We start from the raw sequence: 25,546 nt of genomic DNA, 5'->3' as shown, positions 1-25,546 counted from the left end.
CCTTCAGAGCCTCCTGTGTGCTGTCTTCTCCCCCACCCTCTCTCCTTCTCATCAGCTTTGGTGTTTCGCTTCTAGGCAGTTCTTCATCGGCAAGAGTGGGCGCCCCCTCAGAGATTCTACAAAGGATTTTTTTCGTCATTTCCTTCAAGCTCGAGGCAAGCGGAAGTAGAAATTATTTTTTCGATTGGGAAGTGCAAGGTATGCACAATTTCTGAAACCAAGCAAAATCAACACATTAAGCATCAAATCGGATCCTAAAATTTTTTGATGAACTCATGTGCATGGAAGTCATCTACCGTATTGCAATGGAGTTAGACATTGCCCTTGTGTTGATAAACAAGTAGTAAGACCTCTCCTAAAAATCAATGTTCACATTGGTGTATGTATTTTTGCATCATGATGAAGTGGAAGGTGAAAGCAAGAAGCACATTTAGAAGCAGCTTAGCCTTGACAGTTTTCTCCCTCGCGGCCTTTCCTTTGGCTTGCAAGATCGTAGGGAGCCACCCTACGTGCGGGCATGTTCGGGATTTGCTCCAAGAAGCCCTCATCGGCGAGCCCGAAAAAATCACCAGTATTCATTTTCTTGGGTTTGGCTTTTCCCTCTGCTTTGGAGTTCATGCCTCATTGCACTACATCTCCCGTATGAGTCATCCGCATCTGACCTACTACCTTAGATCATGTTGAATAGCTCCAATCCTCCAAAGAAGACAATGATTGGTCCTTTGGGAGCGACTCATGACCAATCCAGGTGTTGCCACCCTAGATCACCAGCGTGCACTCCGATGTTGCCGATGAATACCCCATCCAGATAACATGGAAGAACCAATCTCCCTCTTCCTTCCACATTTCCCTTTGGAACCAAAGAGATGTAAAAGGCCAGCTCAAGACTAGAAGGACCAGTCACATTGACAAATGCCATTGCATCTGCTGAAGTCAACGTAGTAGTTGCTAGTGCACTAGTAGTCACCTCTGAAGCCTTGGTGTGATCATCTGATGAAGAACTAGATGCTGTCTTCTTTGCTTTACGCTGGGCCTTGTCCTTTTTCTTCACTTCATAGAGACGACCTCAAAATCAAGAGGCTTATCCGGGTGGGAGGAGGCTTGGATACTATCATAGGGAGGGAGTACACGGCCCTGAGGGGCCAAAATCCATGGCACGTACCAGAGTTTGGCAAACGGGTGGAGCCTCCGCTTCTCCATATCAGACCAGAGGATACAAGGTCCGAACCTGTCACGCATTGATAGATTTTGTGTGGATGAGTGCTTGTGCAGTAGAGGTGGTTTGATCGGTATTCTAGCAGACACCATTCAGAGATCTTCTTTCAATAGATGTCCTCACCTTGCAAGTGGAGGTGACGAGGGGGAGAGTTTGGCACTATATGCGAGAGGTGGTATCCCCACCCTCTAGGCTCTCTTGCACTTCTCTCTCATCGAGCTGTGAGACTCACTTCGTGCCCTTCCTTGGGGAAAGTGTCTGGGCGAGGATGGCTTACCGGTCTCTCTTCCCGCACCACTAGGATATCATGGAAGGCGGTTTCAGGGCCACCCTCAATGAGATCATGTCCTCAGGACACATGCTGGAGAGACTCTTTCAGGGGTTGATTCACTTGATTCCGAAGGAGCATGGAGACTGTTTGGAGATTCATTAGTGGGGCCCCATCACCCTCTTAGGCAATGCTTACAAAATCCTTGCCAAAGCCATCGGACGGCACCTATGGCCTCTTCTCCCCGATCATGATTCATGGCACCCAAACTGGCTTCATCTAGGATAGGAGCATCTTGGATAATATCTTCACCTTTTGGGAGGCGATAGCTTTAGTGTTGCATGCGCGGAAGCCTTTGCTATACTGATCCACACCCGTAAGTGTTGGAGGTGGCAATTCTCGTAGCTACTCTCGGGTTATCACATGGCTGGATGTGGTGGATTATCCCATATGCAAGAGCATGGGAAAGTCGAAGACCCATATATAGGGTGTGGTGGCACCTTGTGGGGAAGCAACGGCTAGGAGATGGGAGCCCAGCCACTGATGATGCTTAGTGCCCTGGGGTGGTGCGCGTGCTGCTGCTGTTGCATGACTCTGACATCGTATCAGAGCTCTGTGTGTGTGGTCCTGGGCGGTCCTAACCTCTGCTTGATCGAGGTGCTCGAATTGAAGGAGGGTGTTGGAGGTGGCAATTCTTGTAGTTACTCTCGGGTTATTACGTGATTGGATGTGGTGGATTATCCCATATGCGAGAGCATGGGAAGTAAAAGAGCCATATATAGGGTGGTGTCACCTTGTCATGGATATCTCCTCTGGCTGGGTTTTTGGAGGGAGCAACGATAGGGCGATGGGAGCCGAGCCACGGATGTTGCTCAATGCCTTGGGGTGGTGTTTCCCGCAAGGCCCGAGGGTTTTGCAAAACACTTGACCATTAATGCAATTAAACATTGAAATTGGCCACACCCTTAAACATATGCCACTTAATCCACAACATTGTAAAAGAGAGATGCGCACAATTGACACCACATAGAGGCCAGAATGGGCTAACCTCCCCCCCCCCCCCCCCCCCCGCGCGGCAGCGTATTTTATTACCCAAGGAGAAATATAACATTTACAAGCTTTGAGAACCTTACTCTCCCCATGGGAGATGCCGGATTATCCATATACAACCATCATTGGACCATGCACATGGGCTATCATGAAAAGAAGCCTCTAAATACCATGAATGATGTAAACCACCTCTTCTCATGAGGGTACTGATCTTTCCCATCACCACGGGTCTTCAAGATGCCATATGTGAAAAAAACTCTGCTGAGGCAAATAATATACCATATACATCACCATGAACAAGTCAGGCAGCACCATGGGCAACCAAAACACGCCAAGGCAGCACCAATAGAGCTGGTACAGCTGGTACAGAATCTGAAACAGTAGGTACATCCCTTCACTGAGTTGGTACAGCATGTACAATGGCTGGTACAGTAGGTACAGAATCTGAAAACAGCAGGTACAGTGGTTGATTCAGCTCGTACAACCATGAGCAGGCTAAAGAAATAGGGAAACCCTTTGTAGAGGGGAGTGAAGTAGTGTAGAGACTCTCCATAAGGCAATGTAGACTAGAATGCGAGCATTCAACATGGTAGAAGAGAGTTGCAGCAAGTGAGCCTACTCCAAATGAAGAGAGAGGGCTCCAATTTATAGATTAGGGCCTCCCATGAGCTAAAATGGCAAGAGAAGGCTATAATGACAAGTGGAGAGCCACACAATAGCTAAAGTGACAAGTGTGAGGCCACTTGTCTCAGTTTGATCCACTTTTTGACAAGTGTGAGGCCGTTTGTCTCACTTTGATCCACTTTCTTGCCACATGTCCCAATCTAAGAGATGGGTTCTCCCATAAACTTTATCTCTAAAAATATCCCAACTGGTAGCCCATTTGTTATAGGTGCTTTGGCAGCTCTTGGTATTAGAATGACTTGAACCGAATTTCCATCGGAGTCCGGCCAAAACAAGCAACTCTCCTAAATTTTAGGAGTGTGATCCTTTGTATTCGAGGATAATTCCCCATTCCCAAAGCTTGTACTTTCCAAATATTTAGACGTCTTGGAGTCCGGCAGACCCCTTTCATAGTGGGAAATGTCCAGGATGGTGACATCTTCCCGAGGTTCTTAAAAGTTGTCCGCAACTTTAAGCTTCAAGCCATATATCGAAGATAGAATCATGTCCCATCAAGAGGGCGAGACGAGAGTCTCAAAAATCGAATATAACTAAAAGAATCCATGTCCCAAATAAATGGGTGAGACTAAATAAGTCTCCATAATACCAATATCAAAATCATGTCCCAAAATAAATAGGCAAGAATTTCATGGAAGATATGCTAGACACAGGCACAAGAGCCAACTGTGTCTCAAATGAGTCAAATGAGTATATCCCAGATATGGCGATAAGAGCCAACCATGTCTCCATGAAGAATATTATATTTCTCCAAACAATATAACTAAAAGAATCCATGTCCCAAATAAATGGGCGAGACTGTCATTTATTTTGGGACATGATTTTGATATTGGTATTATGGAGACTGTCATGTGCATGATAAATGCCATGGACATTTTTAGGGCTAAATCCAGAAGAGGCAGCTAGATAAATAGTATGAACCGGATAGAGACGGGGGTTTGGAGCACAAGATACAGAAGTGGACATGTATGGACTCAGAGCAAGGCCTAGAGGGCATGAAGGAGGTGTCCTGACAGTGCGTTAGAAGCAAACACAGGCTGTCAGCTGCTCACAGAACAGGTCGGCTGAACCAGAGGACAGGGGCAGCAGCAGGCGCATCATGATCAAGGAGGAGATTCAGTCGGGGCTGCGTTAAAGAGCATTAATGAATTTATGACTGGCCGACTAGCAGTCGGCCAGTAAAACAAGTGTCCAAGAACCATATAAATAGCAAAGTGTGCTCATGGTTTTAGGCATTCATTCCTTTATGGATCATTAGGGTCCTAGTTTAGGACAGGATTTTGGGTGTTCACCACCTTTTGTACAAGGCAGCCTATGGCTGTAGTAGAAGTACCTTTTTGTACCATATGAATATACTGAATTTCCAGCACATCTCTCTCTCTCTCTACTCTCTCTCTATATCTGCATTTTGCATCAAATGGTTTCCAGGAGTGTTTAGGGCTGAAAGAAGACTCCTAGAGCTTTCGCGTGCTACATTGGTATCAGAGCATGAGGCTCAGCAAAGCTAAACACTGATTCAGTCCCAGATTATGGTGTATAGGTCCAAGGTACAAGAAAGTGCACGGATTCAAAGCCCAAGGCAAGGAACAGAGATCGGGAAGAGCTTCCAAGAGGTTTGTTGGTGGTGTTCCACAACGCCAAAGGGGATGGCAGTCCTCTGAGGGAGATAGGTTCACGGGCAACGGTCCCAAGGGAGGTTTATCCTCCCAGGGCGATGTGAGAGTGCCAGACTCATTTCTCAGGAATGAAGACCAAGACGGTGTTCAGAGTCAAGGCAGGAATAGATTGTGGACTAGATGGAACAGATGAATAGATATTCATCAGAGACAGAGTGGTTTGGAGAACAGGCCGGGCTTTCAGAGAAAAGGGATGCCAGGGATGGATGGATGACAGAGGGACTTCGGGAAAAAGTATGGGATGATGACAGTCATCCAAGAACAGGTTGGAAGCCCGTCATCAAGTTTAGCAGAGGGGGATGTCATGTGCATGATAAATGCCATGGGCATTTTTAGGGCTAAATCCAGAAGAGGTAGCCAGATAAATAGTATGAACCAGATAGAGACAAGGGTTTGGAGCACAAGATACAGAAGTGGACATGTATGGACTCAGAGCAAGGCCTAGAGGGCATGAAGGAGGTGTCCTGACAATGCGTTAGAAGCAAACACAGGCTGTCGGCTGCTCACAGAACAGGTCGGCTGAACCAGAGGACAGGGGCAGCAGCAGGCGCATCATGATCAAGGAGGAGATCCAGTCGGGGCTGCGTTAAAGAGCACTAATGAATTTATGACTGGCCGACCAGCAGTCGGCCTGTAAAACAAGTGTCCAAGAACCATATAAATAGCAAAGTGTGCTCATGGTTTTAGGCATTCATTCCTTTATGGAGTGGATCATTAGGGTCCTAGTTTAGGACAGGATTTTGGGTGTTCACCACCTTTTGTACCATATGAATATACTGAATTTCCAGCACACCCTCTCTCTCTCTCTCTCTCTCTCTCTCTCTCTCTCTCTCTCTCTCTCTCTCTACTCTCTCTCTACGTCTGCGTTTTGCATCAGATGGTTTCCAGGAGTGTTTAGGGCTGAAAGAAGACTCCCAGAGCTTCCGCGTGTTACACAAACGCATCAGCCCATATTTAGCCAAGGAAGGAAGCGCTTTAGAACCTGCGTTTTCAGCCTTCACGCAGAATTTAGCATCCATACATATCATCGTTTTGCTACAGCCTTGTTGGTGAAGGTAAAACGCATTCATTCATTCATTTTCAGCGTATACACATAGCCTAGAACAGTCCCAATCAGCCCCTTCTCTCAGCCTCAGATTTGCAGCCGCCTTGCATTCCATTGGAAGATTGCATAGGCTTGAGATTGGTCATCATTGGTGCTTCTATAGTCGTGTACAGTTCAGCCCGGCTCTTGGTCTTTCAAAGGTCTTGCGTTTGGCTCATCTATAGTCCAAAGTGAGTCCTTCATTCATTCTCTTCAAAGATAATAAAGCAAATGCTCCTAGCAATAGGAGGGGGCCCTTCAATGGGTAATTTGGGATCCAATAAGGTATATAGATCTCTCTCTCTCTCTCTCTCTCTCTCTCTCTCTCTCTCTCCTACTATTTTGTACCCAGGATGATGTACCTCATGGATATGATGTAACCTTTTGGTCTCATAGGTCATTTTGGCCTTTTGAAGACGTTAATACAACTCTCTCTCTCTCTCTCTCTCTCTCTCTCTCTCTCTCTCTCTTAAAGTTTGAAGTGATAAAAGTGGATTGCTAGACTTTTACGAAACTCAGGATAAAGAAGACGGTGTGAGACTTTGTGTAACAGGATCCTTCATTACGCATAATTCCATTGCATGTTGCATTGGTATCAGATTTAGCTTGTCCACACACATTGCATCCTAGTGTGCGAGCATCCTTGGATGGTCATACTTTGCTCTGACACGACCATCCACTTCAATAATATGTCTACAGAGGAAAGAGCACATCAACAAGAAGACATCTCCCTTGAAGGAGACCTTGCTCTTCTGTGCCTACTACAGATACCGCAGCTCTACTTCGAGCACAGAACCAACTTCACTCCTGAAAGCAGCTTGAGAAGCGCCTGTTGTGAAGTTAGCATCTTGGGATGAACCTTTCGAGGTCATTGCTGATGCCAGCAATGTAGCCATAGGTGTAGTTCTTCAGCAGGACAATAGACCCGTGGTCTACTATAGTAGAAAGTTGGATGTCACTGAAAAGAATTATTAGGTTTATGACAAAGAGCTTTTGGGTGTGATCACAATGCTCACACATTGGAAGCGTTTTCTGTATGGTTAGGTTTTCAGAGTCAAAATAGACATGGTACTCAATACAGTTTGGTCCTCACCTCTGAGCCTGGCCATTACTCAGTGTAGAACGGTTGGTTGTTCTACAAGAACCATCTCTGTGTCATTCGGGAAAAGCGAGAAGCTCTTCTTCATGATGCCCATGACTCTTTAGTTGGAGGACATAGAGGTATCAACAGTATCCTCGAGAAATTGGAATTGTCCTTTTATTGGCCAAAAATGAGGCGTGATGTTTATTCATAATTGTGAATCTTCCAGTGACTAGGTAAAGGAAGCCTGTATGACACTTCATTGATCTTGTGAATCACCTTGAAGGGTCCATAATAGCAAGGAGAAAGCTTAGGATATGTTCAAGCCTGTAAGGTTTGTTAAAAAGTTAAGGTTCCACATATGAATAAGGCTGGTTCCACATATAAATAAGCCTATTCTCTCGACGGACCTTTCATCGATATTTCTATGGACTTTGTGGTGCCTCTATTAGCATCCACCAGATCTCGTAACACTCAGTGTTTTACCATTGTGGAACGCTTCAGTAAGTTCTGCATGCTCTAAGTATACGGCCATAGCTGAGGACGTAGCCCGCCTTTTTCTCAAGCATTGGTATCCCATTTGTGGTTTGCCTAGCACCATTACATCATATAGGGATATTCCAAGTTCACCTCATATTTTTGGAGGGCAATATTCGAGAACTTTGGGACCAATTTACAGTTGTCTAGTGCATTCTATCCACAGATAGACGGCGAGACATAAATCTATAACCAGTTGGCCTTTGATGTTCTCAAGTCATACTATCGTGACTACTTTGGTCGCCGTTTCTCTTCTCTTTTGATGAGAATGGTGTCTGCATCTCTTGAGGCCAACAAAACGACGGAAGCATTTTCTGAAATCATTGAGTCAGTTAAAGACCGCTTGACCAAAGCCCAGGAAGCTTATAGCAGACATGCAAATACGTCTAGATGAGATGTCCACTTCAAGGAAGGGGATTGGGTCTATTGGACAGCTTGATGATGCTGGTTATGTTACCACATTTGGTAGTGGAAAGTGGAAGATTAGTAAGGGCTCACTGGTTGTTGCTAGAGGCTCTAAGGTGGACACTCTTTACTTCATGCATGCTGGTGTTTGTCACCATGCTAATGTAAAATGGACAAGGAAGCCTTCGTCCTACAAGCACTTGAGAGTGTTTGGTTGCGTTGCGTATGTGCACATACGTAGGGAAATACGCACCAAACTTGATCCTAAGTCTCACAAATGCATATTCCTAGGATATGGTGACAGAGGTGAAATGGGGTATAGACTTTGGGATCCAGTGAATAGAAAGATTATACGTAGCAATGATGTCATTTTTGATGAAACATGCATGTATAAGGAGCCTGCAAGGCAACAGGAGCCTGGCAGAGTCATCTTTGATGATGATGGACATCATGGACAACAACCAAGGGCTGTAAATCAGCCATTACAGCAACAAAACCAGCCCTTAAATGGTGCTGAAGATGGTCCAAATGGACAGCCAGAGATGGCAGAAGATATCCCTATGGATATCCCACAGTTAGAGGAGATACCGGGCATGATCTTTCAACCTTATGGCATGGAACAGGAGTCACCAATAGGTGATATGCAGGCTGGACAGCAACCTGCAAATGATGGTCATTGGGTACGGAGGTCCACAAGACCCTCTAGACCCCCTGATAGGTTTGTTCCAGGGGTTGACTACTTGATGCTCACTGACTGTGGGGAGCCCTCTTGTTATAAGGAGGCTTTACAGAGGGCAGACAAGGCTCTTTGGGAGCGTGCTATGAAGTCAGAGATGGATTCTCTGCACAAAAATGGAACATGGAAGTTGGTGCATTTGCCTACAGGCAAGAAGGTTTTGCCATGCAAGTGGGTTTACAGGCTCAAAGTTGCACCTGATGCAAAGCCAAGATACAAAGCCAGGTTAGTGGCTAAGGGCTTCAAGCAGGAATATGGTGTGGACTTTGATGAGATCTTCTCTCCAGTGGTCAAAATGACCACACTTAAGAGCTGTATTAGCTTTGGTTGCTCATGATGATCTGGATTTGATTCAGATGGATGTGAAGACTGCTTTTCTTCACGGTGATCTCCATGAGGAGATATATATGCAATAGCCAGAGGGTTATGCAGTGAATGGAAAGGAGAAGTTTGTATGCTAGCTAAAAAAGAGTCTTTATGGGCTCAAACAGGCACCACGGGAATGGTATCATAAATTTGATACATTCATGAAATCCCAGGATTTTAGGAGGAGTGACATAGATCACTGCTTATACACCAAGAAAGCTTTGGATGGCAGTCTATTAGACCTTTGATATGAAGGATTTGGGTGATGCAAATCACATTTTGGGTATGCGGATACTTCGGGACAGAAATCAGCATGTGTTGTATTTATCTCAGAAGGAATACATTGGCAAAGTTTTGCAGAGGTTCAATATGGAGGGGGGGGAAGAAGACTAGTACTCCTTTGCCTCCATATGTGAAACTCAGTGCTATGGACAGCCCACAGTCGGATAGTGACAGGGCTGATATGGCCAAGATTCCGTATGCTTCAGCTTGTGGCAGTCTCATGTATGCCATGGTTGCTACCAGGCCGGACATTGCCTTTGCAGTGGGAGTGGTTACTAGATACATGGCCAACCCTGGCAAGAAGCATTGGGAAGCAGTGAAAGGTGTCATGAGATACCTGAAGGGCACACAGGATATGTGCATCTGCTTTGGCAAACAGGATGCATTAGTGCATGGTTACACGGATTCGGATTATGCCGGTCATCCAGATAACCGGAAGTCTACTACCGGTTATGTGTTTACATTCACAGGAGGTGTTGTGTCATGGATATCCAGGATGCAGAAGTGCACTACCTTATCTACTACAGAGGCCGAGTATATTGCAGCCACAGAGGCTTGCAAGGAGGCATTATGGCTATCTCGGTTAGTGGTTGATTTGGGTTATACAGGGGATATTCCATTGTTGCATTGTGATAGTCAGAGTGCCATCCAGTTGGCAAAAGAACCCTGTCTTTCATGTGGATGTGAAGTATCACTTCATCAGAGAGGTGATAGAGAACAAGTTGATTCAGCTTGTCAAGATTCATACGGATGACAACCCGACTGATCTGTTGACAAAGAGTTTGCCTCTAGAGCGGTTTGCTCATTGCTGACACTTGATGGGCATTGGATGAGGCCAGTTTCAGCCTTGATATGGCCTTGTATATAATCATGTACATGCTGATTTTTTCTTTTCCTTCATTTAAGGGCACATTGCCTTTAAGTGGGAGGTTGTTGGGGTAAAGGCATTATGCCCACCCTTATAGTGTGTACAAGCCCATAAGTTTTATAGTACATAGTACACTTAGTACTTTTAATGTACTAAGTGCACCAGGGCAAATATACATGTGTGATAGGGGAGTCACACACACATACTTTGTGAGTTGACTTATCCCCACATCTCTCTCTCTCTCTCTCTCTCTCTCTCTCTCTCTCTCCAGACGCCCACGACCACGACCACGACCACGGAGGAGGGCATCCCAGCATAGACGGAGGTTGCAGCGGCAGATTCGGATTATTCTTGCGAGGCATGCGAGACACCCAGTCAGGGTGCTGACCACAGAGGATATTGAGGAGATCCGCCAGTGTCCGATGCGGCACATATTATGAGATGGAGGTACCTCCATAGTGTACCTTCCAGTTCCAGTTTCATTTTCTAGGTGCCAGTAGTATCATCTTTATTTTTCATTTTCTGGGTTTTTTTATCCAGACATTGTATCAGATCCACCATGATGTAACTTTTGGTCTCATAGGTCATTATGGCCTTTTGAAGACGTTAATATAACATTTCATTTCATTTCATTTCTCCCTTCTTCTCTGTGTGTGTCTCCCACATGAAACCCTAACTGTTTCAGCTGAGCTTCTAAAGCTCCTTCAGAGAGTAGACCCTTACACAGACTCAGTGGGACCCCGGTGCGTGGGAGATAGACCCTTGTAGCCCTGAGAACCCCCCCCCCCCCCCCCCCCCCCCCCCCCCCCTTTTCACTACTCGGTGAGGTTAGGCCGACGGATACAGTTGCATGAGATTGACCGTACTCCGCTTTAGTAGATCATTGGTCCTCACATGACATCTCGCCTAGCTTTCTCAGAGATGATTGGAATTGATTATGGGACAGATTCTGTCCTTGAAAGGTCACTGTATTCCTGTAGCAGGTGGCTCACAGGAGTGTAGCAGTTGGCACGTGGCTGGCCATTGGTGGTTGTTTAGCACAGTGCATGAGATGCAACCACCCGCAGGAGTCACAGCTACATTGCCTTTGGGACTGCCCCGAAGCGCAACAGGTATGGGAGAGGATTCTTCGACTATTCACCACCTCTTGGGCTGCCTCCCGTATCATCATCTGGGGCAGTCGCATGGGTGAGAGAATTAGGACCCGTCCACTGAGGAGACAGCTGATGGCCAGGCCCTCAGGTTCACACATTGTAGGATAGAGTCTATCCCCACTCCCGACTCTCTAGTAGAGCCCTGGTCCCATGGCACTTGTCAGAGATGGGAGATCAGCATCAGCATAGCGGCATGACACATTTGGTAGGCACAATGCAACGAGACCCTTGAAGGCATCCTCACCCCCCTAGCGGAGTTCATCCATGCCGTATGGACAGATATCATATATACCCTCCACGGCTAGTGGGGGAAGTTACAGGGAGGTTCTGACTGCATGCGGAAATGTCGAGGAGGCCTCACTGCGCAGATGGCAGCAGGGTCCCTTCCTCTCGGTCAGTGCCGGAGACCCCACTTGGCACTACAGGCCACCAGTTTACCCTCCTCCTCCCCCCCCCCTCCCCTCCCCCCCTCTTCATCTTGTATGGCCAGCCATGGAGGGGACTATCCTTTCCTGAGCTTTGTTCTCTTTTAGCTTATCTATTCTTGTTTTTCAGCCTACTGGCTGGTTTTTCATATAACTAATAGAAGGATCTTTTTTTCTGGAAAAAGAGCTTCGTCAAACACAGGTTTTTCATATAACTAATAGAAGGATCTTTTTTTCTGGAAAAAGAGCTTCGTCAAACACTGCCTGCCATAATACAGATTAAAACTATGTCAAAGCATTAGGATCAGATTTTTCTCAATCTAGTGCATGCATAGTGTCACATCATCCTTTTCTCAATCAAGTGTTTTCTCATTTTTTTTCAAAGTTCTATTTGATAATGTGGAAGCAACACAGGATGTGTTTGTGCAAGGGTACCTGATTTTTTTCAGTTTCTGTATTCCAACTATGAATTGTCCTGTGCCATAAATTAAGGGTGAGGTATTAAGTATGCTGTTGTGCTCAGGTCCCCTAGGCGTAAATTGCCATGTGTGTGTTCCTTTTCTTTAGTAAGGCTGTGAATTGGTGTTTGTCCGAATTAGTTTCTTAAAGGGATGAAAACTTGGGTGATGGGTCTCAGTCAAGTCAAAGCAAGGGCTATGGAACCTAGTAGTGGAACTCATGCCTGATCATCAATCTCTCAGTCACTTCTATGCAAATTCTGATGCTTAACTTTTTTGAGTGGATTTTCTATTTTTCAACCTTTCATTGGCCTACAAGAATGACAAGTCCTGTGGTTTTTTTACTTCCATACTTTTTTTTTGGGAGAAAAGCTGTGAATATGAGTGGCCATTTGTTGCTCATCCCACAAATATGGGTGCATCAGTTGAAGTTGATACTTTTTCTCTGCAATGTTGGTTGCAGGTTTCAGACATTGATGTGAAGAAAGAAAGCCCTGTGGGCCATGGCAAAGTGATTTGCTTCAGTATATATTGCGGACCTAAGGCTGATTTTGGCCACGGCAAGAGCTGTGTTTGGGTTGATGTGCTGAATACTAGTAAAGAAATACTTGTTGCTTTTAAAGACTACTTTGAAGATTCGTCCATCAAGAAGGTTTGGGCTTGAGTCTTTCTTGCCACTCCATCCTGTGTGCTGCTATTAGATTTCCATTCAAGGTGAACTGCTTTAGATTTATAGTAATCAAAGTGCTCAGAGGCTGAGTGAAGGGTAAAGCAGGTCACGTGCAGTGACTTTCACATGAATAGGACTTCTCCAAGATATGTGCAGCTTTAGATTTTCTTCCTATTTCCCCTTTCCAGACCGATTTACCAGATTGATATTGTAGCTTTCAAGTTGATGCTTTTTGTATGATTACTCTCATGGAGAACATGAGCCTCAACTGAAAGAAATGTGAATTTCTGTAGGATGTAAGAGGACAAAAAGGCAATGCAAGCATCTTAGATACAGATGTTCATGGTGCCAGTGGAGATGAGGGAGCACCGTCAACTGATAGCCACAAGAGATGCCAAGGAAAGGAACCTATTGTTAATCCTTGAGGAGGCACTCTCTCTAAGCTCAATCAAATCACACTATTTTATAAAGCTTCTCTAGGAGTTTTGCTAGCTAACAGCTCTAGCCTTGCAATCCTATGTAGGCAGCACACTATCTTGTTACCCTTGCCACATTGATCATATTCACTTCTACCCTTGGCTCTGAGAAGGTTTTGTTTGCTTGATTGGGCCCTTAAGAGTTATTGATATGCTGGAGATTTGGCAAGTATAGGTAAGATGGTCTTTTTTTTTCTCCATGAGTAGATCTTTCTGTAGTTGCAATTTGGCACCTGCCCGGAGGCGGCTTTGTCTTCCTGCCCGAAGGCGTTACAACTTGTGCCTGCAAAGCAGCCACAATACCAACGGGGGGCTCGCGTGGATTTGAACTCGGGACCTCCCCTCTTCAAGTCACAAGCCCACACCGCTATGCCACATGCCCATTAGGTAAGATGGTCTCTGATGGGCTTTGGCGGAAGAGATGGCATTTATTTCAGTTCCCATATTGATTGTGGGCTTACGATGAGCAAGTGTGTGCTCCTATGTAGTTTCTTTGTTACTCTTTGTGCTTCAGTATGGATGGATCAATGTTCTACATCTCAAAGTCTCGAAGCATCTTTTCAGTACACGGAAACTGTATTGTTCTAGTTCTAGTGCAAACGCTTGGGATTTTGTGGGTATATAAATCTGATTTGTGATCTTCATGGCAGGTTTGGCATAACTTCAGTTTTGACAGGCATGTCTTGGCAAACCATGGAATTAAAGCAGCTGGTTTTTATGCTGATACAATGCATCTTGCGCGTCTCTGGAACTCTGGGAGAAAAGGTGCAGAAGGAGGCTATTCTCTTGAATCGTTAACTAGTGACATTAATGTGATGAATGGCGTGCATGAATGGGACGTCCAAACATTAACCAAGAAGACCTCAATGAAGGAGCTTTTCGGTGCCAGTAAGTTGAAGAAAGACGGCACGGAAGGAAGCATCAAGGTTATCCCACCAGTCGAAGAAATACAAAGGAGTCAGAGCCTACGTGAGAGATGGATATGCTATTCTTCTGGTGATGCCCTTTGTACTTGGAGGCTGTGGGAGAGTCTTCATGAGAAACTTCAAGAGAGAAAGTGGTATTTCCAGAATGAAGAGCGTGGCACTATGTACAAGTTCTACTGCAAATTTTGGAGGCCATTTGGAGAGCTTTTAGCAGAAATGGAAGCAGACGGTATGCTTGTGGATCAACACTATCTTGCAGAGATTGAGAAAGTTGCTTGCAAAGAACGAGCTATTTCTATAAGCAGGTTTCGGAAATGGGCAGCTAAGTATTGTTGTAATGCACGACATATAAATGTAACTAGTGACGCTCAGATACGACAACTACTGTTTGGTGGGTAAGTTAACTTTTCTACCATTCATTCTTTCACAGTCAAAGAATGCTTGTATATTCATGCAGTAGCTGAAGTAGCTGCATGGGACATCTTTGTCCCTGTTTGATTGGGGGTAACATTATACTGCAACAGGTTTCAAAAGGTGAGCAAGTGCCGCAGTTTCAAAGTTCCAAATGTGGATGGCTATATTCAGGAAGGGAAGAAGGTTCCACTGAAATTCAGATCCATTGAGATAAGTGGAATAGGTGTTGAGTTACCTTTTGATATACTCACCTCCAGTGGCTTGCCAGCAGTAAACATGCAAGCATTGAAGAATCTTGCTGGCAAAGTTTCCATTGACTGCACTGAAATAGAAGAAGAAGAGGAGTTCATTCCTGAAGATGCTGACGTGGTGTTGACGTCAGCAGGGATTGAGGGCTCTGGAGAATCTGAGGACCAAAAAGAAGAGGATTTATCTGCTTATGGGAAAGCCTATCATGCTTTTAAAGGAGGGCAAGAAGGTAAAGAAGCTTGCAAAGCCATTGCAGCTCTCTGTGAAGTCTCTGCAATTGATACATTGATTTCGAGCTTTATACAGCCTTTGCAAGTAAGTGGGATATCGGTATTGATGATTTGTGATGTTGATATTATGCTTACTGGTATGTTGAATGTAATTGTTTTCTGTTATGTTAGGCAGGGCGGTGATATTTTGGGTCTTGATGGCCGTGTGCATTGCTCACTGAATCTGAACACAGAAACAGGGCGCTTGTCAGCAAGGCGCCCCAATCTCCAGGTGTTCCTTGCAACCTTGGATACTTACTACTCTTTGGATTATTGTTTTTTTTTTTTCCAGATGAATGAACAGCTCTTTATGTTTTTTTTTTCTGGACATCAACAGAATCAGCCTGCTTTAGAGAAAGACCGCTACAAAATCCGGCAAGCTTTCATAGCAAGTCCTGGCAATTCATTGATTGTTGCAGATTATGGACAGGTATTATATTGTGTTTGGTGTCTCTGACTGTTGGGAGTCTCGACCATGTATTCTTTGAAGCTGTATGGTTTGATTTATATTATCTGCAGTCTTCGAAAGTGGCATATACTCTTTTATTGAACTGAATAATTATCTGTTGCTCAATAAATAAATGGTCCAGAATTGGGCCTATCCTTCCATGCACATTTTGAGGCCTGGGTGTATGATCTGGGTGATGCGCTTGAGATCTTTGTGGAGTATGCTACGTTGGACTCCCCTGCCTTGGGATTTGGCAGTGGTGTCCCAACACCCTTCTTGGTACCACTTATAAGATCCTTGTCAAAACCATCAGATGCCGTCTTCAGTTGCATCTCCCTGATCTTTTTCATAGTACGCATACAGGTTTTATTTGGGATGGGTGCATCCTAGATAACATTTTTACTTTATGGGAGGTGATGACTGCGCCCGCTCAGCTCTGCCAGTAGGATTTCGCAGTTTGTGTCTTCAATTTGAGAAGGCGTATGACAAGGTGGATTGGACCTTCCTAGAGGGCACCATGCTTCGGATGGGCTGCTTGGCGGGTTCTCGGTGCTCTACTTGTCGCCAGCATATAGCTAGGTTCTCATTAAGAGTGTGAGGGGTGAGCACTTTCCCATCTCTTGCCCCCCTGGCCTCCTTCCTTTTCTTGTTCGTTGTAGAGGTCATGAGCTGCTTCTGGAGATCCTAGGACACAAATGCCTCCCCGTCTGCACACTCTGGAGAAGCTCTTCTTGTTATCATTTGGGCATTCTCCACACTTCTGACCTTTGGAAGAGCTTTGGACCCATGGACAAGTTCCATAGTATGGACATGACACCTCGAAATGACAGGGGACTTATGTCTACGCCAAGAGTCATGTGGACTGGTACCTCGTGGGCAGGGGACTTATGTCTATGCCAAGGGCTAGTAGGCTAGATATGGTAGGCCTCGAGACTTTGGTCCACGCTAATATTCAGGGTTTGGTATTCTGGTTGGCCTGGGTACATCATGTCTACGCTGGGAATGACTGTGTGTGACAAGCTAAATGAAAGGGATATTGTCCAATACATTCTATTGTATAGCACACCTGCATGTGTGGAACTGTTTTTGCGTGAAATGTATATTGCTTGCAAGATCTGTATGTCTAGTTTATGAGAGGGAACGACACCCTGCCTCCCTGTGAACTGTGCATGTGAATCTATATTCTGACCTTGCTTATGGGGTGAACACTGTAAACAGGTGGTAAGTGTGACTATTAATGTTTATTTGTACAAGAGTTATGGATTTTTTAAATGTTTTGAAGGTTCACACTTCGTCAAAGTGTCGGTAGATAGGTTATAAGTGAGTTTGGACCATTTATCACATGGTCGCTTGACCACTAATAAAACAGGTGCCCATTTAAGAAATTGGGTGTGGACACCCTCTCCACTTATGGCAGAGGTGTGGCCACAAGTAAATTGGCCAATGGCGAAGACTTAGCATGGGCACTTACAATTGCTTGGCCACCAAAGTGTACGCGTATTGTTTGAGAAGCAAACAGTAAATTAACGTGTTTACCTAGCCAGCTCGTATATCTTCAGGGAAGCACCAAATGTCACCATTTGGCCACCCAAGTTGTTACGTCCCGACCAGCCTAGGGTTGGGGTTAGGGACACGGTTCGGATTAACCCAAGATTAGGGTTAAGGCTTAGCCAAGGGCATGGGGACTTGGAGGGTTCACTGGTAGACTAAGAGCACTAGCAAGAGGAGGTCTAGATTGGCTGTTGGATTGGAAATAATAGCCACGGGCTATTAACAATAACAAGGGACTAATAATGGCTAAAAGCTTATAAATACAGTAGAAAAGCTTTATAAATAAAAGCAAGCGGCTTATATTGAGGTTATTACTATATAAGTGACTTGGTCACACTTTTTAGACACAAGGGATCAAGTTGCCATGCGGTATCTTGGGGTTATCGAGAAGCGTGTAGGATCTCATGGCCATGGAACTGTCAGCGGGTGGCTATGGTCTGGTAGTATGGGACGCTAGGTTGGAGTCATCGGTGATTGGTAGGCTGACGGCAATCTGACTTCAGGCTTGGGGGTGGTTTGAGGTACCAAATCTACAGTTAGGCGGTGAGTGCTATCCACAATCTATTGTGGTCACATGATGAGTTCGACGTTGGGTCTATGGAAACCTTGCTAGGGTTTCTTAGGTATGTTCTCTATCCTAATTCACAGTGTTTCTATGTCAGATAATCCTTGGGCATGGTCTAGTGGAGATGATGGGGCTCTGTGTGCCAAGAGAGAAATGAAATGAAATGAAATGTTATATTAACGTCTTCAAAAGGCCATAATGACCTATGAGACCAAAAGTTACATCATGGTGGATCTGATACAATGTCTGGATAAAAAAACCCAGAAAATGAAAAATAAAGATGATACTACAGGCACCTAGAAAATGAAACTGGAAATGGAAGGTAAACAGAAACCCTTATAGGGTGTGAATATAGTGAGGGGGGGGTTACGCTATGGAGGTGAGTGGAATATAGTGAGGGGATACAATATCATGTGGGACGGAGGGGTACACTATGGAGGTGCCTCCATCTCATAATATGTGCCGCATCGGACGTTGGCGGATCTCCTCAATATCCTCCATGGTGAGTACTCTGACTGGACGTCTCCCATGCCGTGCTAGTATGGTCCTGATCCTCTGTTGTAGTCTCCGCCGGTGTCGAGATGGGCCTCTCATCTTGGGGCGCCTGGACCGCCCCAGCTCTATAGCCCGATCAATCAGTGTACCTCTGGTGCGGCTGTGCTCTGGGGCTAGCTGCAATGCCTGCTGACCTGACTGCTCAATCTCTGGTCGAAAGAAGTCTGTAATCTGCCTCTGTAGGTGTCTCTCCCTCTCTGATCCCCTCCCTCTCAGGAGACCCTCTCTATGTCTACGCAGCTCCAGCAAGTACAATCCAAGGCATCTCTGATCCTGGTATCTCATGACTCTAGAAAGTGGTCCAAAGCCCTCTCTGAACAGGCAGTGGAAACGGCCTCGTATCTCATAATATACTGGACAGTGACATATGTAATGTAACTCTGTCTCTGGCTCCATCTGGCACAGCTGACAAATCCTGGCCTCAGCTGGTACTCCTCTGAATCTGCCAGTCTCAATCTCTAGCTGGTGTGAGGATGTGCGCATCTGACCAATAGCACACCGTACCCCATGAGAAAGATGAGTATCCATGTAGCTGGGTCTAATCACAAACCCATCCTCCGTGAGCTGGAGAAGATGATCTCTATAGAAAGCCATCTTCGTACCAAGCTCGTGTGTCGGCTGTATCCATGTCCTCCTAGTGTCCAGCTGAGTCAAGTCCTGCCTGATAAGCCTGGTAATCTCTGCCCGTGTGAGAGAGAGGGAGGGTGCATCCAGGGAGTACTGAAATGGAGGTAGCCTGTCCATACTAAAGCCATGCAGTTGGAACCAATCTGTCATCTGTGCATACCAACATGATCCGTCTCCCAATGATGCCAACTGTCGTGAAGACTCCAGGGCTAAGCGAGCATATCTGTCTCTAGGGAGAGCCCAAGTGCTATGTATAAAGGAGACTGATCGAGTGAGTGCCTCTACTACCAATGGGGGGGCAGCCATCTCTGCACGGATAATATCATGTGGTACGGAGGCCTTGGCCCTAATCATCCGGGAAATCATAGAAACCAAGGGCCTCTCCATACGTCTCCATCCATCAGTGCTACCAGCTCGGCTGTGGTGATCCACTGAGGGTCCCCATATCTCCACTCCATACAGCATGGCTGAAGTGACCAAAGTGTCAAAGAGCCAGAGCTTTGTTCGAGGTTCCTGAAACTGAACCTGCGAACACATCCTCTCTAGTCTCCCCAATGCTGCATAAGCTCTGGTCAATCTGGTCTCCGCTGCTCTGCTCAAGGAAAATAGTGGGCCACTAAAAACCACACCAAGGTAAGTATATGCATCTGTATACTCCACTGTCTCCTGACCATATGTAAAGGTGGGCATTGACCTCCTAACCCACTGTGCTGTGGTGTTAAACACCATCACCTTGGTTTTACCAAGGTTAACAGACAATCCACTGTCCTCTGCAAACATGTGCAATGCATCCAAATGACGCTGCATCCCCTCTGGAGAATCTGAGATCAGCACAATATCATCAGCATACAATAACAGCGGAATCCGAGAGAGTGTGTGTGTGTTGTGCAGACACGTGGGGGGGAGAGAAGCTAAAAGCAGCCTGTCATTTTCTTCTTTGGTGTTGGACTAAAGCTTTAAAAAGCTAAGGTTGGCTAAAGTTGAAAAAAACTTAAGCTTTTGAGTTTTTTTAAGAACAAGCAAAAAAAAAAAGAGAACGACACCTGTTGGCCCCAAAGCTTGGCGCCCCTTTCGGTATTTCTTTATTCAATTTCAAAAAGAAGTAAAGTTGAGTACAACAAGACAAACCAGGAGAATACACCTGTATGTCCAATCTGGCAGCCCACAAGACCTCTTAGCACAGAGGATTCTCACACAGATCTGTGTCCCACAAAAGCAACACTCTGTGCTTCCCTCTGATCAGCCAAGACCATTCAGCAGGACAGCCTTGAGCACACATCTGGCATATCTCATGTACATGGTTCCACAACTCAGCACAAACATACATCCACTGCCCAATCTCTGTTTCCACCCTTTCAATCTGCCATACCTGAAGGCCTTAGACTGTTAGGGTTAGGGTTTGGAGGTGCTGCAAACACAGGCATGGAGAGCAGAGAGAGAACACGACTCTTTTTATGTATTTAGATAATGATGTGAAGTACAATAGCCACATAATGATGTGAAGTACAATAGCCACATAATAAAGTGACCTAAAAGAATGTGTTCACATGTCCGGCCATAAAATGTGCCGGGTGGACCAAAACACTTATAAATTGCTTATAAGTGATACTAAGCTAAACTGGGGGAAAAAACCTCCACTAACTGAAGTAAAAAGTGTCCCAGTAATCTACTGATGATCACTAGCACTCCTCTGGGTGCATGCTTCGAATTTCGGACGTGGCAATGCCTTGGTGAAGATGTCTGCCACATTCTGATCTGTAGGACAGTAGATTAGACTGATATCACCTGCCTGGAGTCTCTCCCGAACAAAATGATAGTGAATCTCAATGTGTTTCGTGCGAGCATGTAACACAGGATGCGTGTCCATAGCAATGGCACTCTGACTATCAGTATAGATAGGTGTAGGCTCCTCCACTGAAATATCCATATCAGTCATGAGATAACGCAGCCAAACACACTCAACAGTAGTAGTGTAGGTTGCTCTGTACTCTGCCTCACAAGACGAAGTGGCCACTGTGGTCTGTTTCTTGCTTAGCCAAGAAATGCATGAAGAGCCAAGAAAGAAACAATTTCCACTAGTGGAATGTCTGGTATCAAAATCACCAGCCCAATTTGAATCACTGTAAGTGTATAACTGCATGTCACCCCCCTCAGGATAAAGCAATCCAAGAGACAAGGTACCTTGCAAATATCGGAATACACGCTTCACAGCTTGCCAATGTGACAATTGCGGGCTGTGCATGAATCTGCTCAACTGAGAGATTGCATACTGAATATCTGGTTGTGTAGTACACAAGTAAATAAGGCACCCAACAGCCTGAGCATATGTAGTGGCATCAAAGGAAATACTGTCATCTTGTAGTGACAGTTTCATCCCAGGCTCCATAGGAGTACTAATAGGCTTGCAATCCTGAAATTTAAACTTCTCCAGAAGTTTAGCAACATACCGAGATTGCAACTGTTGGGGTAAAGGCGTTATGCCCACCCTTATAGTGTGTACAAGCCCATAAGTTATAGTACATAGTACACTTAGTACTTTTAATGTACTAAGTGCACTATGTGTACTAGTGCAATATACATGTGTGATAGGGGAGTCACACACTCATACCTTATGAGTTGACTTATCCCCACAACTCTCTCTCTCTCTCTCTCCCTTGTGTTTCTCTGTGTATGTCTCCCACATAACTCTTAACCCTAATTCTCTCCCATCAACTGGCATCAGAGCTTTGGTCACCAGGTTCCCCTCCCTCTCATCAAGAATTGTTTGCCCTTTTGCTGGTCGTTTGCTCATTCTGTGAGTCGCCTTTTTTGCTGGTCGCCTTTGTGCAGCGCTGGTCGCCTTTGTGCAGCGCTGGTTACTGGTCGACTGTGTGACCAGTCGCAGGCAGGTGGGTGGAGAGAAGCAGCAGCGTGGGCAGGCGCATCCACGCTGCCCAGCACCCGCTTTCACTCTTTAGACAAACTCGTGATTCTATCTTGTAAGGCGAAGACTAGCGCTGCTGGCGGAGACAGCGAAGGCGCATAGCTAGGCGAAGCCGTAAGGGAAGCAGCGCACGGCATGGTAGAAGCGAGTGGCGCTAAACGAAGTCGTCGATTGACTGCTGGAAGTGAGCGAAGGCTACTAGACGTTAGTCGTCGGCTGGTCCACAAGGCAAGCGAAAAGGGTTGGGCGAAGGCGTTTGCGAATTCACGCTGGCTAGAGCTGTCTTGAAATCCAACTCGTCACCGGCGCCACACAACTGGAGCCGAAACGAAGGCAGCGTAGCATACATCCTCCTCCGCATAGGCTCACGTGCCGTTGCTGAATCGTAGTGCTGCACAACCGGCAGATGATGAAACTAGAACAGTTACCAAATCCGAGGCGCCTCTGCAAATGCAACAGAACAAGCCTCTGACTCGGTTGTCAAAGAAGCCACAGCCTTCTGCACAAGGCTTGGCAAGACTCCCTTGTGTCCACCTGCACAGAAGCTTGACGAGCAGCAGCATCAATAGCAAAATCGACGCCCTCCTTTCCTGCAACAAAAATAAGAAATTACAAGGTTTTTGCCTCAATTTTTTTTTGGGATTTGCAATTGAGCAAGTACAATCAACAATTGAGCAGGTACAGGTGCCCAATTGCTCAATTTTGAGCAAAATTGGCAAAATTGGGTGACATTGGTCACAATCAGGATCAATTTGCAGGAAATTGGTCAAATCAGGATCAATTTGCAGGAAATTGAATGTCGAAATTTGGGGCTTTTGATGTAATTGTGCAATTAAGCACTCATACATGCTGTATGATGTGAAAAATCGCACATTTGGGCAAAATTGCAGCAAATTGCAGTAGATTGCAGTGCAAATCAAGGGGCTTTTGTGCCGATTTGGTTGATTTGCATGCATGCAATCAATTTGATGCTGTGGATAATGTGCTGATGCCTTACAAGCACTCAATGTGCCTGTAAATCAAGGGGCTTTCATGTATTTGATGTATATGTGGCCAGGGGGAAGCATCGTGAACACTTTGGATGCCTTCATGTGCGTCAATGTACCATGCATGATCAGAAATTGATCTCAAATCAAGGGGATTTTCAAGTTTGTATGCTTGTTGAGCTTGGCAAAGCAGCAGGCAAGACATTTATGCCTTGAATCCTCAGAAATCAGCTTGCAGTCAAGGGGCTTTTGCCCAATTTCTGTTCGGGATTGTTGTATGCAGTGTACGGTACTGTAAAAGTCTGATTTTCACTCATTTAGACAGCCAAGAGAGCATTTATTGCTATTGTACCTGTTGGTACAGATTTGGCACAGCTTTGTGCATGTTTTGGCATGGCTGTACACTGTTTTGAGTGACGAAAAGGTTCAATTTCAGCTGCTGAACTTGCCGGTACAGGTTTGGTACATCATTGGTGAGCACTTAGTACTGCTGTACAGTACTTTGGAAGGGCAAAAGAGCACATTTAAGGTGCTGTCCAAAATCTGCAGCAACCAGATTTTGGTGTTTTCATCACATAAAGTGGGAGAAAAGTTGCATTCTTGCTTCCGCAGTGGGAGATAAAGCTTGGGAGAAAAACTGTGAGCACTTTGTGTGCTTTGGGTGCAGTGTTTGCACATTTTGCAGGGAGTCAGGCATTGACAGGTTGCATATTGCTATGGCAACCACAGGTGAGAGCTCTTCATTGCTTCACATCAAGAAGCTTGAAGGCTCACATGATTATGATATTTGGCAAACCCAGTGCTACAATGTGTCGCTCCAGAAAAAGCAGCACAAGCCTATCAAAGAAAGGGGTGTGATGCCCGCTTCTCTTACTGCTGAAGAGTGGGAAGATATGGATGAGCTGGCAAGATCTACTATCATGTTGTCTGTGTCAGACTCATTACTTTTCAGCATTCGTGAAGAGAATGACAGCTTGGGGAATGTGGCAGAGATTGCAGGACTTGTATGCCCAACAAAGTGCCTCAAGCAAAGTGTATTGGTTGAAGAAACTCATAGGTCTTCAGATGAAGGAAGGGGCGTCTATGACAGCCCATCTAAATGAGTTTAATGGTATTGTCAGCCAGGTCATTAATCAAAAGTTGGCAATGGACGATGAGTTCAAAGCCACTTTTTTGTTATGCACTTTGCCAGAGAGTTGGGACACATTCAGGATAGCCACTAGCAATTCGCATGCTATGCTGTCATATGCAGATGTTGAGGGTGCTCTTCTTCAAGAAGAGATGAACAGGAAAAACAACTCTGTTGGAAAGTCCAATGCAATGAATGCACGTGGGAGATCCCAACAAAGGGGAAAAAGCCAAGAACGGGGAAGGAGCAAGTCTCGCTCCAAAAAGGATTTGGAATGCCATTATTGTGGCAAGAAGGGACACATTAAAAAGCAATGCTACAAATGGAAAAATGATCAAAAGGAAAAGGGAAAAGGCAAAGACAAAGAGAAAGATGAAGCCAAAGATGTAAAGCCAAAGGGCAAAAGTGGAGTCAAGATTGAAGAAATCAATGTGTCACATGCAGGTGGCAGTGAGGATGAGGTCCTCTTTACGTCTTCACTTGATGCCCATTCACTTCTTACAGGTGGTCATGGTATGCACTCATGGATCATTGATTCAGGTGCCTCCTTTCATGTCACAGGTTGCAGAGACTTGTTTGTCAGGTATACTGCTGGCAATGAAGGAGTGGTTTATTTGGGTGATAACCATGCATGCAAGATTCTTGGCAGAGGTGATGTGAGGCTTGTATTTTCAGATGGCTCACAGCTTATGCTCCATGATGTCAGGCATGTGCCTGAGATCAAGAAGAATCTGCTTTCTATTGGACAGCTTGATGATGCTGATTATGTTACCACATTTGGTAGTGGAAAGTGGAAAATTAGTAAGGGCTCACTGGTTGTTGCCAGAGGCTCTAAGGTGGACACTCTTTACTTCATGCATGCAGGTGTTTGTCACCATGCTAATGTAAATGCAACCGAGCTGCCGGAAATCTCTGTGGGGCATAGCCGGTTGGGACACATGAGTGTCAAAGGAATGGAGCAATTGTCTCGTTTGGGTTACTTGCCTTCTCTAAAGTTTTCAGTTTTGTGAGCATTGTATATATGGTAGGCAACTACAGTGCCCCCACAAGAAAGCTCTTGGACAGAAAGATGCTCAGTTAGAGCTTGTGCATACAGATGTATGTGAGATGCCTCAGCTTTCTTTGGGAGGGGCAAAATATTTTGTGTCTTTTATTGATGATGCCACACGCAAGGTGTGGGTTTATCCTCTTCGTTTGAAGAGTGATACATTCTCAGTGTTTGAGAAGTTTGTTGCTCTTGTTGAGAATCAAACTGGCAAAACACTGAAGGCTTTGCGTTCCGACAATGGGGGAGAGTATATGTCCAAACAGTTTCAGGACTTTTGTGATGCTAAAGGCATCAAAAGGGAGCTCTCTACTCCTTATGATCCTCCACAAAACGGGACAGCAGAGAGGATGAACAGGACCATTCAGGAGAAGGTCCGTTCTATGTTGTCACATGCTACATTACCTCATGGTTTTTGGGCTGAAG

General features: G+C 45.4%; 1 protein-coding gene across 2 annotated transcripts in view; it reads left to right on the top strand.

The window, feature by feature from the left end:
* LOC147624767 (DNA polymerase I B, chloroplastic/mitochondrial-like) overlaps nt 1-25,546 on the top strand; it is a 55,464-nt gene that overhangs the window by 3,830 nt on the left and 26,088 nt on the right. For both annotated transcript variants that reach the window (XM_086819811.1, XM_086819812.1), the window contains exons 3-7: nt 12,751-12,939; nt 14,084-14,754; nt 14,884-15,337; nt 15,428-15,523; nt 15,629-15,721. In XM_086819811.1, coding sequence (XP_086675937.1) covers nt 12,751-12,939; nt 14,084-14,754; nt 14,884-15,337; nt 15,428-15,523; nt 15,629-15,721 — 1,503 coding nt within the window. The remainder of the gene's footprint in view (nt 1-12,750; nt 12,940-14,083; nt 14,755-14,883; nt 15,338-15,427; nt 15,524-15,628; nt 15,722-25,546) is intronic.

Source organism: Cibotium barometz, chromosome 25 (genome assembly GCF_041138505.1).
Source record: "Cibotium barometz isolate CiBa-2024 chromosome 25, ASM4113850v1, whole genome shotgun sequence".
Classification (NCBI taxonomy): domain Eukaryota; kingdom Viridiplantae; phylum Streptophyta; class Polypodiopsida; order Cyatheales; family Cibotiaceae; genus Cibotium; species Cibotium barometz.
This window is presented reverse-complemented; position numbering and strand designations above follow the sequence as displayed.